Below are 14,080 nucleotides of genomic sequence, written 5' to 3' on the forward strand. Positions count from 1 at the left end.
TACTACTGTACTACTACTAAACTACTATACTACTACTGCTACTACTACTACTACTATACTAATACTACATTATGACTATAATACTACTATACTACTACTACTATAGTACTACTACTATTGCTATACTACTACAATGCTACGACCATAATACTAATATACTACTACTAATATACTACTACTACTATTGCTACTATACTACTACTTCTATACTACTACTACTACTACCATACTACTACTATACTACTACAGTTTTACCTGACAACCCCTCCAGACTGACTGGCTGAATGACTGACTGAATGAATGGCTGACTGAAAGACTGACTGACTGGCTGAATGGCTGACTGGCTGAATGGCTGACTGGCTGACTGAATGGCTGACTGAATGGCTGACTGAATGGCTGACTGAATGGCTGACTGAATGACTGGCTGAATGACTGGCTGAATGGCTGGCTGACTGACTGACTGACTGGCTGAATGGCTGACTGGCTGACTGAATGGCTGACTGAATGGCTGACTGAATGGCTGACTGAATGGCTGACTGAATGACTGGCTGAATGACTGGCTGAATGGCTGGCTGACTGACTGACTGACTGGCTGAATGGCTGACTGACTGACTGACTGGCTGAATGGCTGACTGGCTGACTGAATGGCTGAATGGCTGACTGAATGGCTGACCACACCCAGTTCCAGGCAGACAGACAGACAGACTGATGGACATATCATTTGATTAATTGATTGATGTCTGTTGATCTCTGTCCACCAGGTATGTGAATGAGAACTACACTAAATTCCAGATCGCCACCTGGGGTTCTCTCATCGTCCATGAGGCCATCTACTTCCTGTTTTGTCTACCTGGTTTCCTGTTTCAGTTCCTTCCCTTCATGCAGAAGTACAAGATCCAACCGGTAGGTGGTGTGTGTTAGATCCAAGTAGGGGGGGGGGGGGGGGGGGTTAGATCCAACAGGTAGTTTTTTTTTATAGAAGAAGCAGTGGAATTTTTTTAATGCTCTCTCTCATCCTGTGTGTATTGTGTGTTGTGTTGTGTTGTGTGTGTGTGTGTGTGTGTGTGTGTGTGTGTGTGTGTGTGTGTGCAGGACAAGCCAGAGACGTGGGAGAAACAGTGGAAGTGTTTCAAGATGCTTCTGTTCAATCACTTCTGTATTCAGCTGCCCATGATCTGTGGGACGTACCACTTCACTGAGTTCTTCAGCATCCCCTACGACTGGGACAGCATGCCACGATGGTACAGCCCAACACACACACAACCTCCCCTACGACAGCATGCCACAAAGGCTGTTCTGTCTCTCTCTCCCCTCCCCAGGCCCTACCTGTTAACTCAGTATTAAGGCTGTTCTGTCTCTCTCTCCCCTCCCCAGGCCCTACCTGCTAGCTCAGTGTCTAGGCTGTTATGTCTCTCTCTCCCCTCCCCAGGCCCTACCTGTTAACTCAGTATTAAGGCTGTTCTGTCTCTCTCTCCCCTCCCCAGGCCCTACCTGTTAACTCAGTATTAAGGCTGTTCTGTCTCTCTCTCCCCTCCCCAGGCCCTACCTGTTAACTCAGTATTAAGGCTGTTCTGTCTCTCTCTCCCCTCCCCAGGCCCTACCTGCTAACTCAGTATTAAGGCTGTTCTGTCTCTCTCTCCCCTCCCCAGGCCCTACCTGTTAACTCAGTATTAAGGCTGTTCTGTCTCTCTCTCCCCTCCCCAGGCCCTACCTGCTAGCTCAGTGTCTAGGCTGTTCTGTCTCTCTCTCCCCTCCCCAGGCCCTACCTGTTAACTCAGTATTAAGGCGGTTCTGTCTCTCTCTCCCCTCCCCAGGCCCTACCTGTTAACTCAGTATTAAGGCTGTTCTGTCTCTCTCTCCCCTCCCCAGGCCCTACCTGCTAGCTCAGTATTAAGGCTGTTCTGTCTCTCTCTCCCCTCCCAGGCCCTACCTGCTAGCTCAGTGTCTAGGCTGTTCTGTCTCTCTCTCCCCTCCCCAGGCCCTACCTGCTAGCTCAGTGTCTAGGCTGTTCTGTCTCTCTCTCCCCTCCCCAGGCCCTACCTGTTAACTCAGTATTAAGGCTGTTCTGTCTCTCTCTCCCCTCCCCAGGCCCTACCTGTTAACTCAGTATTAAGGCTGTTCTGTCTCTCTCTCCCCTCCCCAGGCCCTACCTGTTAACTCAGTATTAAGGCTGTTCTGTCTCTCTCTCCCCTCCCCAGGCCCTACCTGTTAACTCAGTATTAAGGCTGTTCTGTCTCTCTCTCCCCTCCCCAGGCCCTACCTGCTAGCTCAGTGTCTAGGCTGTTCTGTCTCTCTCTCCCCTCCCCAGGCCCTACCTGCTAGCTCAGTGTCTAGGCTGTTCTGTCTATCTCTCCCCTCCCCAGGCCCTACCTGTTAACTCAGTATTAAGGCTGTTCTGTCTCTCTCTCCCCTCCCCAGGCCCTACCTGTTAACGCAGTATTAAGGCTGTTCTGTCTATCTCTCCCCTCCCCAGGCCCTACCTGTTAACTCAGTATTAAGGCTGTTCTGTCTCTCTCTCCCCTCCCCAGGCCCTACCTGCTAGCTCAGTGTCTAGGCTGTTCTGTCTCTCTCTCCCCTCCCCAGGCCCTACCTGCTAGCTCAGTGTCTAGGCTGTTCTGTCTATCTCTCCCCTCCCCAGGCCCTACCTGTTAACGCAGTATTAAGGCTGTTCTGTCTATCTCTCCCCTCCCCAGGCCCTACCTGTTAACGCAGTATTAAGGCTGTTCTGTCTATCTCTCCCCTCCCCAGGCCCTACCTGTTAACTCAGTATTAAGGCTGTTCTGTCTCTCTCTCCCCTCCCCAGGCCCTACCTGTTAACTCAGTGTCTAGGCTGTTCTGTCTATCTCTCCCCTCCCCAGGCCCTACCTGTTAACTCAGTATTAAGGCTGTTCTGTCTCTCTCTCCCCTCCCCAGGCCCTACCTGTTAACTCAGTGTCTAGGCTGTTCTGTCTCTCTCTCCCCTCCCCAGGCCCTACCTGTTAACTCAGTGTCTAGGCTGTTCTGTCTCTCTCTCCCCTCCCCAGGCCCTACCTGCTAGCTCAGTGTCTAGGCTGTTCTGTCTCTCTCTCCCCTCCCCAGGCCCTACCTGTTAACTCAGTATTAAGGCTGTTCTGTCTCTCTCTCCCCTCCCCAGGCCCTACCTGTTAACTCAGTATTAAGGCTGTTCTGTCTCTCTCTCCCCTCCCCAGGCCCTACCTGCTGGCTCAGTGTCTAGGCTGTTCTGTCTCTCTCTCCCCTCCCCAGGCCCTACCTGTTAACTCAGTATTAAGGCTGTTCTGTCTCTCTCTCCCCTCCCCAGGCCCTACCTGCTGGCTCAGTGTCTAGGCTGTTCTGTCTCTCTCTCCCCTCCCCAGGCCCTACCTGTTAACTCAGTATTAAGGCTGTTCTGTCTCTCTCTCCCCTCCCCAGGCCCTACCTGTTAACTCAGTATTAAGGCTGTTCTGTCTCTCTCTCCCCTCCCCAGGCCCTACCTGCTAGCTCAGTGTCTAGGCTGTGCTGTGATAGAGGACACCTGGCACTATTTCCTCCATCGCCTGCTGCATCACCGCAGCATCTACAAGCACATCCACAAAGTGCACCACGAGTTCACTGTGAGTACACACACACACACACACACACACACACACACACACACACACACACACACACACACACACACACACACACACACACACACACACACACACACACACACACACAGGCAGGCAGAAACAAACACACACACACACACACACACACACACACACACACACACACACACAGGCAGGCACACACACACACACACACACACGCAGGCACACACACACACGCAGGCACACACACACACACACACACACATGCAGGCACACACACACACACACACACACACACACACACACAGGCAGGCACACACACACACACACACACACACACGCAGACAGGCAGGCACAAACACACACACACACACACACATACACACACACACACACGCAGACAGGCAGGCACAAACGTACGCACAAATGCAAATGTATGTAGCTGTTAAGGGTGTTGGGCCAGTAACCGAAAGGTTGCTGGTTCGAATCCCCGAGCCGACTAGGTTAAAAATCTGTCAATGTGCCCTTGAGCAAGGCACTTAACCCTAATTGCTCCTATAAGTCGCTCTGGATAAGAGCATCTGCTAAATGACTAAAATGTGAAACAAACTTGCTATAACCTATCTCTCTTTGTGTGTGTGTATATGCCTGTGTGTCTGTATGTCCTCTCCCTCTCTCTCTCTCTCTCTCTCTCTCTCTCTCTCTCCCTCTCTCTCTCTCTCTCTCTCTCTCTCTCTCTCTCTCTCTCTCTCTCTCTCTCTCTCTCTCTCTCTCTCTCCTCTCTCTCTCTCTCTCTCTCTCTCTCTCTCTCTCTCTCTCTCTCTCTCTCTCTCTCTCTCCCTCTCTCTCCTCTCTCTCTCTCTCTCTCTCTCTCTCTCTCTCTCTCTCTCTCTCTCTCTCTCTCTCTCTCTCTCTCTCTGTGTAGTCTCCATTTGGCATGCAGGCAGAGTACGCCCACCCAGCTGAGACAGTGATCCTGGGGTCTGGGTTCTTCATCGGCATCATGGTGTTCTGTAACCACGTCACGTTACTGTGGGCATGGGTCGCCTTCCGTCTGCTGGAGACCATCGACGTACACAGGTACACACACACACACACACACACACACACACACACACACTCCTAGAGACTGTAGGAAGGGGTGTAGGGGAGGGTAAATGCACGTAAAGATCTCCAGATCTACCATGTTGTTCTCTGGTCTGACCACCAGGGGGCTCCAGATCTACCATGTTGTTCTCTGGTCTGACCACCAGGGGGCTCCAGATCTACCATGTTGTTCTCTGGTCTGACCACCAGGGGGCTCCAGATGTACCATGTTGTTCTCTGGTCTGACCACCAGGTGGCTCCAGATCTACCATGTTGTTCTCTGGTCTGACCACCAGGGGGCTCCAGATGTACCATGTTCTCTGGTCTGACCACCACATACTACCTTATGTGTAGGTTATGTGTATTCATATTCAAATGTTAAATTAACAAAGTTCCTTTCTCTCTTCCTCTCTCACCCTCTCTCCTCTCCTCCTCCCTCCTCTCTCATCCTCTCTCCCTCCCTCTCTCCTCTCCTCCCTCCCTCCCTCTCTCTCCTCCCCTCCTCTCCCTCCCTCCCTCCCTCCCTCTCCCTCCTCCTCCCTCCTCCCTCCTCTCCCTCCCTCCCTCCCTCCCTCCCTCCCTCCTCCTCTCCTCTCTTTCTCCCTCCCTCCCCTCCTTCCTCCTCTCTCCTCCCCTCTCCTTCTCTCTCCCCCCTCCCTCCCTTCTCTCCTCTCTCCTCTCTTTCTCCCTCCCTCCCCTCCTTCCTCCTCTCTCCTCCCCTCTCCTTCTCCCTCCCTCCCTCCCTCCCTCCCTCCCTCCCTCCCTCCCTCCCTCTCTCTCTCTCTCTCTCTCTCTCTCTCCTCCCTCCCTCTCCTTTCTCCCTCCCTCCCCTCCTTCCTCTCCTCCTCTCTCCTCCCCTCTCCTTCTCTCTCCTCCCTCCCTCCCCTCCTCTCTCCTCTCCTCCTCTCTCCAGTGGGTATGACATCCCTCTCAACCCTCTCCACCTGATCCCGTTCTATGCCGGAGCTCGTTTCCATGACTTCCACCATATGAACTTTGTAGGGAACTACGCCTCAACCTTTACCTGGTGGGACAAGATACTCCACACGGACTCCCAGTACAACAGACACCTGATGAGCAAGAAGGATCAGTAAACACACACGGACGCAGACATACGGACGCTCACGCAGACAGACACACACACACACAAACACGTGCACTTATGAATGCACGCTTACACACACTTCATGAAGTGTCAGAACTGGACTCCTGAGTGTGCAGTGCCTTGTGGGAAAAGAACACACTAAAATAGAGTAGAACACTCTTGACCAATAACATCAATCTTTGTTTGGTCTTGACCAATAACATCAGCCCTTGTTTGGTCTTGACCAATAACATTCAGGGTTGGGGTCAATTCCATTTAAATTCCAGTCAATTCAGGAAGTACACAAACATTCCAATTCCAATTCTCTTCAATTCTTTTCAATTAGGAACATTTAGAATTTGAATTGGAGTTTGGTTCACTTTTTGAATTGACTGTAATTTAAATTGACCCCAACCCTGATAACATTAGGCATCTTTGGGGACTGAGTTTCTGTATAAGCACTTTGGGACATCTACTGATGCTTTATAAATATATTTGATTGATTTATTGTCTGGTATTGACTCTTGACCAATAGCATCAGGCCGTTGTTCCTGAATAAAAACATTATTCTGGTGAGATTATTATTAATCATGTATTTTTCTTCACTGTTCATTGTAATTAAACCTTTTTTTACAAGTTGGATTCATTGAAGCGCTTTACTTCCATTTTATGGTTCTAGATCAGTTCAGTGCGGTTCTAGATCGTCCAGTACGGTTCTAGAATATCAGTCCAGTACGGTTCTACACTCTTAGAAAAAAGGGATTTATTTTGATTTTCCCATGATGTCAAGCAAAGAGGCACTGAGTTTGAAGGTAGGCCTTGAAATACATCCACAGGTACACCTCCAATTGACTCAAATTATGTCAATTAGCCTATCAGAAGCTTCTAAAGCAATGACATCATTTTCTGGAATTTTCCAAGCTGTTTAAACGCACAGTCAACTTAGTGTATGTAAACTTCTGACCCACTGGAATTGTGATACAGTGAATAATAAGTGAAATAATCTGTCTGTAAACAATTGTTGGAAAAATCACTTGTGTCATGCACAAAGTAGATGTCCTAACCGACTTGCCAAAACTATAGTTTGTTAACAATAAACTTGTGGAGTGGTTGAAAAACGAGTTTTAATGACTCCAACCTAAGTGCATGTAAACTTCCAAATTCAACTGTATATAGATACTATACACCCATTCAGTCTATTGACCTATAACACACCTTCAACTCTTATAGAACAAAACATATTTCTATACTTCATCAAGACAACGTCAAGTTTTAGAAGAAGAATGTTCTGATCTCGTAGTGTGACAGAATTATTAGATATATTATCAACAGAATGTTTCATTCATTCATTCAATCATTCCTCATGTTAGTGGATTTGGCTATTTCCGCCACACCCGTTGCTGACAGGTGTATAGAAATCAAGCACACCGCCATGCAATCTCCATAGACAGACATTGGCAGTAGAATGGCCTTACTGAAGAGCTCAGTGACTTTCAACGTGGCACCGTCATAGGATGCCACCTTTCCAACAAGTTAGTTCGTCACATTTCTGCCCTGCTAGAGCTGCCCTGGTCAACTGTAAGTGCTGTTATTGTGAAGTGGAAACGTCTAGGAGCAACAACGGCTCAGCCGCGAAGTGGTAGGCCACACAAGTTCACAGAACGGGACCAGCGAGTGCTGAAGCGTGTATCGCATAAAAATCGTCTGTTCTCGGTTGCAATCTTAACACTACAGCGTACAATGACATTCTAGACATTCTAGACGATTCTGTGCTTCCAACTTTGTGGCAACAGTTTGGGGAAGGCCCTTTCCTGTTTCAGCATGACAATGCCCCCCGCGCACAAAGCGAGGTCCATACAGAAATGGTTTGTCGAGATCGGTGTGGAAGAACTTGACTGGCCTGCACAGAGCCCTGACCTTAACCCCATCGAACACCTTTAGGATGAATTGGCACGCCAACTGCGAGCCAGGCCTAATCGCCCAACATCAGTGCCCGACCTCTCTAATGCTCTCGTGGCTGAATGGAAGCAAGTCCCCACAGCAATGTTCCAACATCTAGTGGAAAGCCTTCCCAGAAGAGTGGAGGCTGTTATAGCAGCAAAGGGGGGAACCAACTCCATATTAATGCCCATGATTTTGGAATGAGATGTTCGACGAGCAGGTGTCCACATACTTGTGGTAATGTGGTGTATCTGTAAGGTGTTATGTATGATATAATGTGATACCATTCTATAGCATTTATACTAGGCACTACTTTATGTTGTAACTGTGGAACCTAGAGCATTGATACTGATTGAGTACTGCGCCTGTGCATGAATGTTCTGATCATCCTGTAGCTTTAATGTCCTGCGCTGGACTAATAAAGGCCTGGACTATATAGACAGGGTGTCACAAGGGAAGAGAGGAGGAGGCAGGAGGCAGACTAATAAAGGCCTGGACTAATAAAGGCCTGGACTATATAGACAGGGTGTCACAAGGGAAGAGAGGAGTAGGCAGGAGGCAGACTAATAAAGGCCTGGACTAATAAAGGCCTGGACTATATAGACAGGGTGTCACAAGGGAAGAGAGGAGGAGGCAGGAGGCAGGAGGCAGGAGGCAGTCGCAGGTTTAGAACTACTGAATTTATTAAAGCGCCATCGCTTAAAGCGGGACGAAACCCACAGTGCAAAATATAACGCACTCAGGAAATAGTAGGAGAGATTCCTCTCAGGAAAAAAAACAAGCAACATTTACAATGACCGACAAAGACAAATGACAGAGGGAGTCTATATAGAGTGGGGATTGGAACCAGGTGTGTGTAATGATGACGAGACGAGTCCGGGGGGGTTGATGAGTGAAGGGCGTTTGCCAGCAGCAGGTTCGGCAGCAGCTAGAAGGCCGGGGTTGATGAGTGAAGGGCGTTTGCCAGCAGCAGGTTCGGCAGCAGCTAGAAGGCCGGGGTTGATGAGTGAAGGGCGTTTGCCAGCAGCAGGTTCGGCAGCAGCTAGAAGGCCGGGGTTGATGAGTGAAGGGCGTTTGCCAGCAGCAGGTTCGGCAGCAGCTAGAAGGCCGGGGTTGATGAGTGAAGGGCGTTTGCCAGCAGCAGGTTCGGCAGCAGCTAGAAGGCCGGGGTTGATGAGTGAAGGGCGTTTGCCAGCAGCAGGTTCGGCAGCAGCTAGAAGGCCGGGGTTGATGAGTGAAGGGCGTTTGCCAGCAGCAGGTTCGGCAGCAGCTAGAAGGCCGGGGTTGATGAGTGAAGGGCGTTTGCCAGCAGCAGGTTCGGCAGCAGCTAGAAGGCCGGGGTTGATGAGTGAAGGGCGTTTGCCAGCAGCAGGTTCGGCAGCAGCTAGAAGGTAGGGGTTGATGAGTGAAGGGCGTTTGCCAGCAGCAGGTTCGGCAGCAGCTAGAAGGCTGGCGACGCCCAACGCCTGAGATGGACAGGAGGGGGAGCCAAAGCCAAGGCTGGTGTGATACGCCTGAGATGGACAGGAGGGGGAGCCAAAGAGAAGGCTGGTGTGACACAGGGGTTGTTGTTGTTGTTGTTGTTGTTGTTGTTGTGTTTCAGACCTCCGGTTCCAATCTCGGGTTGGACACACACCAGGGTTGGGGTTAATTCCAATTTAAATTGAATTTCCAATTCAATTCTTGAATTCACTCATAAAGTGGAGAATTTATATTGAATTCTATTTTCGAATTTCAACAATCTTGAAGTTATGGAATTGGAATTGAATTGGAAATTTGTTAATTGGAATTGTAAAGAATATACTTAGAATTGAATTGGAAATAAATAGGATTTGTTTTAAATCATTAGGGGTGAAACCCTGTTGTACTGGTTGGATTTGTTTTAAATCATTAGGGGTGAAACCATGTTGTACTGGTTGGATTTGTTTTAAATCATTAGGGGTGAAACCCTGTTGTACTGGTTGGATTTGTTTTAAATCATTAGGGGTGAAACCATGTTGTACTGGTTGGATTTGTTTTAAATCATTAGGGGTGAAACCATGTTGTAATGGTTGGATTTGTTTTAAATCGTTAGGGGTGAAACCCTGTTGTACTGGTTGGATTTGTTTTAAATCATTAGGGGTGAAACCATGTTGTACTGGTTGGATTTATTTTAAATCATTAGGGGTGAAACCCTGTTGTACTGGTTGGATTTGTTTTAAATCGTTAGGGGTGAAACCCTGTTGTACTGGTTGGATTTGTTTTAAATCGTTAGGGGTGAAACCCTGTTGTACTGGTTGGATTTGTTTTAAATCATTAGGGGTGAAATCATGTTGTACTGGTTGGATTTGTTTTAAATCATTAGGGGTGAAACCCTGTTGTACTGGTTGGATTTGTTTTAAATCGTTAGGGGTGAAACCCTGTTGTACTGGTTGGATTTGTTTTAAATCGTTAGGGGTGAAACCCTGTTGTACTGGTTGGATTTGTTTTAAATCATTAGGGGTGAAACCATGTTGTACTGGTTGGATTTGTTTTAAATCATTAGGGGTGAAACCATGTTGTACTTGTTGGATTTGTTTTAAATCATTAGGGGTGAAACCATGTTGTACTGGTTGGATTTGTTTTAAATCATTAGGGGTGAAACCCTGTTGTACTGGTTGGATTTGTTTTAAATCGTTAGGGGTGAAACCCTGTTGTACTGGTTGGATTTGTTTTAAATCATCAGGGGTGAAACCCTGTTGTACTGGTTGGATTTGTTTTAAATCATTAGGGGTGAAACCATATTGTACTGGTTGGATTTGTTTTAAATCATTAGGGGTGAAACCATTTTGTACTGGTTGGATTTGTTTTAAATCATTAGGGGTGAAACCCTGTTGTACTGGTTGGATTTGTTTTAAATCATTATGGGTGGAACCATGTTGTACTGGTTGGATTTGTTTTAAGTCTTGTACTGGTTGGATTTGTTTTAATCTTGTACTGGTTGGATTTGTTTGAAATCGTTAGGGGTGAAACCATGTTGTACTGTATGGATTTGTTTTAAATCATTAGGGGTGAAACCATGTTGTACTGGTTGGATTTGTTTTAAATCATTAGCGGTGAAACCATGTTGTACTGGTTGGATTTGTTTTAAATCATTAGCGGTGAAACCCTGTTGTTCTGGTTGGATTTGTTTGAAATCATTAGGGGTGAAACCCTGTTGTACTGGTTGGATTTGTTTTAAATCATTAGGGGTGAAACCCTGTTGTACTGGTTGGATTTGTTTTAAATCATTAGGGGTGAAACCCTGTTGTTCTGGTTGGATTTGTTTGAAATCATTAGGGGTGAAACCCTGTTGTACTGGGTGGATTTGTTTTAAATCATTAGGGGTGAAACCCTGTTGTACTGGTTGGATTTGTTTGAAATCATTAGGGGTGAAACCCTGTTGTACTGGTTGGATTTGTTTTAAATCATTAGGGGTGAAACCCTGTTGTACTGGTTGGATTTGTTTTAAGTCTTGTACTGGTTGGATTTGTTTTAAATCTTGTACTGGTTGGATTTGTTTGAAATCGTTAGGGGTGAAACCATGTTGTACTGGTTGGATTTGTTTTAAATCATTAGGGGTGAAACCATGTTGTACTGGTTGGATTTGATTTAAATCATTAGCGGTGAAACCCTGTTGTTCTGGTTGGATTTGTTTTAAATCATTAGGGGTGAAACCCTGTTGTACTGGTTGGATTTGTTTGAAATCATTAGGGGTGAAACCCTGTTGTACTGGTTGGATTTGTTTTAAATAATTAGGGGTGAAACCCTGTTGTACTGGTTGGATTTGTTTTAAATCATTAGGGGTGAAACCCTGTTGTTCTGGTTGGATTTGTTTGAAATCATTAGGGGTGAAACCCTGTTGTACTGGGTGGATTTGTTTTAAATCATTAGGGGTGAAACCCTGTTGTACTGGTTGGATTTGTTTGAAATCATTAGGGGTGAAACCCTGTTGTACTGGTTGGATTTGTTTTAAATCATTAGGGGTGAAACCATGTTGTACTGGATGGATTTGTTTTAAATCATCAGGGGTGAAACCATTTTGTACTGGTTGGATTTGTTTTAAATTATCAGGGGTGAAACCATGGTGTACTGGTTGTATTTGTTTTAAATCATTAGGGGTGAAACCCTGTTGTACTGGTTGGATTTGTTTTAAATCATTAGGGGTGAAACCATGTTGTACTGGTTGGATTTGTTTTAAATCTTGTACTGGTTGGATTTGTTTTAAATCATTATGGGTGGAACCATGTTGTACTGGTTGGATTTGTTTTAAGTCTTGTACTGGTTGGATTTGTTTTAATCTTGTACTGGTTGGATTTGTTTGAAATCGTTAGGGGTGAAACCATGTTGTACTGGTTGGATTTGTTTTAAATCATTAGGGGTGAAACCATGTTGTACTGGTTGGATTTGTTTTAAATCATTAGCGGTGAAACCATGTTGTACTGGTTGGATTTGTTTTAAATCATTAGCGGTGAAACCCTGTTGTTCTGGTTGGATTTGTTTGAAATCATTAGGGGTGAAACCCTGTTGTACTGGTTGGATTTGTTTTAAATCATTAGGGGTGAAACCCTGTTGTTCTGGTTGGATTTGTTTGAAATCATTAGGGGTGAAACCCTGTTGTACTGGGTGGATTTGTTTTAAATCATTAGGGGTGAAACCCTGTTGTACTGGTTGGATTTGTTTGAAATCATTAGGGGTGAAACCCTGTTGTACTGGTTGGATTTGTTTTAAATCATTAGGGGTGAAACCATGTTGTACTGGTTGGATTTGTTTTAAATCATCAGGGGTGAAACCCTGTTGTACTGGTTGGATTTGTTTTAAATCATTAGGGGTGAAACCATGTTGTACTGGTTGGATTTGTTTTAAATCTTGTACTGGTTGGATTTGTTTTAAATCATTATGGGTGGAACCATGTTGTACTGGTTGGATTTGTTTTAAGTCTTGTACTGGTTGGATTTGTTTTAATCTTGTACTGGTTGGATTTGTTTGAAATCGTTAGGGGTGAAACCATGTTGTACTGGTTGGATTTGTTTTAAATCATTAGGGGTGAAACCATGTTGTACTGGTTGGATTTGTTTTAAATCATTAGCGGTGAAACCATGTTGTACTGGTTGGATTTGTTTTAAATCATTAGCGGTGAAACCCTGTTGTTCTGGTTGGATTTGTTTTAAATCATTAGGGGTGAAACCCTGTTGTACTGGTTGGATTTGTTTGAAATCATTAGGGGTGAAACCCTGTTGTTCTGGTTGGATTTGTTTGAAATCATTAGGGGTGAAACCCTGTTGTACTGGTTGGATTTGTTTTAAATCATTAGGGGTGAAACCCTGTTGTACTGGTTGGATTTGTTTGAAATCATTAGGGGTGAAACCCTGTTGTTCTGGTTGGATTTGTTTTAAATCATTAGGGGTGAAACCCTGTTGTACTGGTTGGATTTGTTTGAAATCATTAGGGGTGAAACCATGTTGTACTGGTTGGATTTGTTTTAAATCATTAGGGGTGAAACCCTGTTGTACTGGTTGGATTTGTTTGAAATCATTAGGGGTGAAACCTGTTGTACTGGTTGGATTTGTTTTAAATCATTAGGGGTGAAACCATGTTGTACTGGTTGGATTTGTTTTAAATCATCAGGGGTGAAACCATTTTGTACTGGTTGGATTTGTTTTAAATCATCAGGGGTGAAACCATGGTGTACTGGTTGTATTTGTTTTAAATAATTAGGGGTGAAACCCTTTTGTACTGGTTGGATTTGTTTTAAATCATTAGGGGTGAAACCATGTTGTACTGGTTGGATTTGTTTTAAATCTTGTACTGGTTGGATTTGTTTTAAATCATTATGGGTGGAACCATGTTGTACTGGTTGGATTTGTTTTAAGTCTTGTACTGGTTGGATTTGTTTTAATCTTGTACTGGTTGGATTTGTTTGAAATCGTTAGGGGTGAAACCATGTTGTACTGGTTGGATTTGTTTTAAATCATTAGGGGTGAAACCATGTTGTACTGGTTGGATTTGTTTTAAATCATTAGCGGTGAAACCATGTTGTACTGGTTGGATTTGTTTTAAATCATTAGCGGTGAAACCCTGTTGTTCTGGTTGGATTTGTTTTAAATCATTAGGGGTGAAACCCTGTTGTACTGGTTGGATTTGTTTGAAATCATTAGGGGTGAAACCCTGTTGTTCTGGTTGGATTTGTTTTAAATCATTAGGGGTGAAACCCTGTTGTACTGGTTGGATTTGTTTGAAATCATTAGGGGTGAAACCCTGTTGTACTGGTTGGATTTGTTTTAAATCATTAGGGGTGAAACCCTGTTGTACTGGTTGGATTTGTTTGAAATCATTAGGGGTGAAACCCTGTTGTACTGGGTGGCGTAGCAGTGCGGTCGTGTTCTTTGTTGTGTGTCCG

The 14,080-nt window shown here is 45.5% G+C and overlaps 1 protein-coding gene across 1 annotated transcript in view; it reads left to right on the forward strand.

Annotated features, from left to right (window-relative positions):
* Positions 1-6,384, forward strand: part of msmo1 (methylsterol monooxygenase 1) — a 14,418-nt gene extending 8,034 nt beyond the window's left edge. The window contains exons 3-7 of the mRNA XM_084196618.1: positions 762-903; positions 1,093-1,241; positions 3,464-3,590; positions 4,498-4,652; positions 5,572-6,384. Of these exons, the coding sequence (XP_084052744.1) occupies positions 762-903; positions 1,093-1,241; positions 3,464-3,590; positions 4,498-4,652; positions 5,572-5,752 (754 nt within the window). The 3' untranslated portion in view covers positions 5,753-6,384. The remainder of the gene's footprint in view (positions 1-761; positions 904-1,092; positions 1,242-3,463; positions 3,591-4,497; positions 4,653-5,571) is intronic.
* Positions 6,385-14,080: the final 7,696 nt, after the last annotated feature.

This window comes from Coregonus lavaretus (genome assembly GCF_964263955.1).
Source record: "Coregonus lavaretus genome assembly, contig: HAP1_SCAFFOLD_2793, whole genome shotgun sequence".
Taxonomy (NCBI): Eukaryota; Metazoa; Chordata; class Actinopteri; order Salmoniformes; family Salmonidae; genus Coregonus; species Coregonus lavaretus.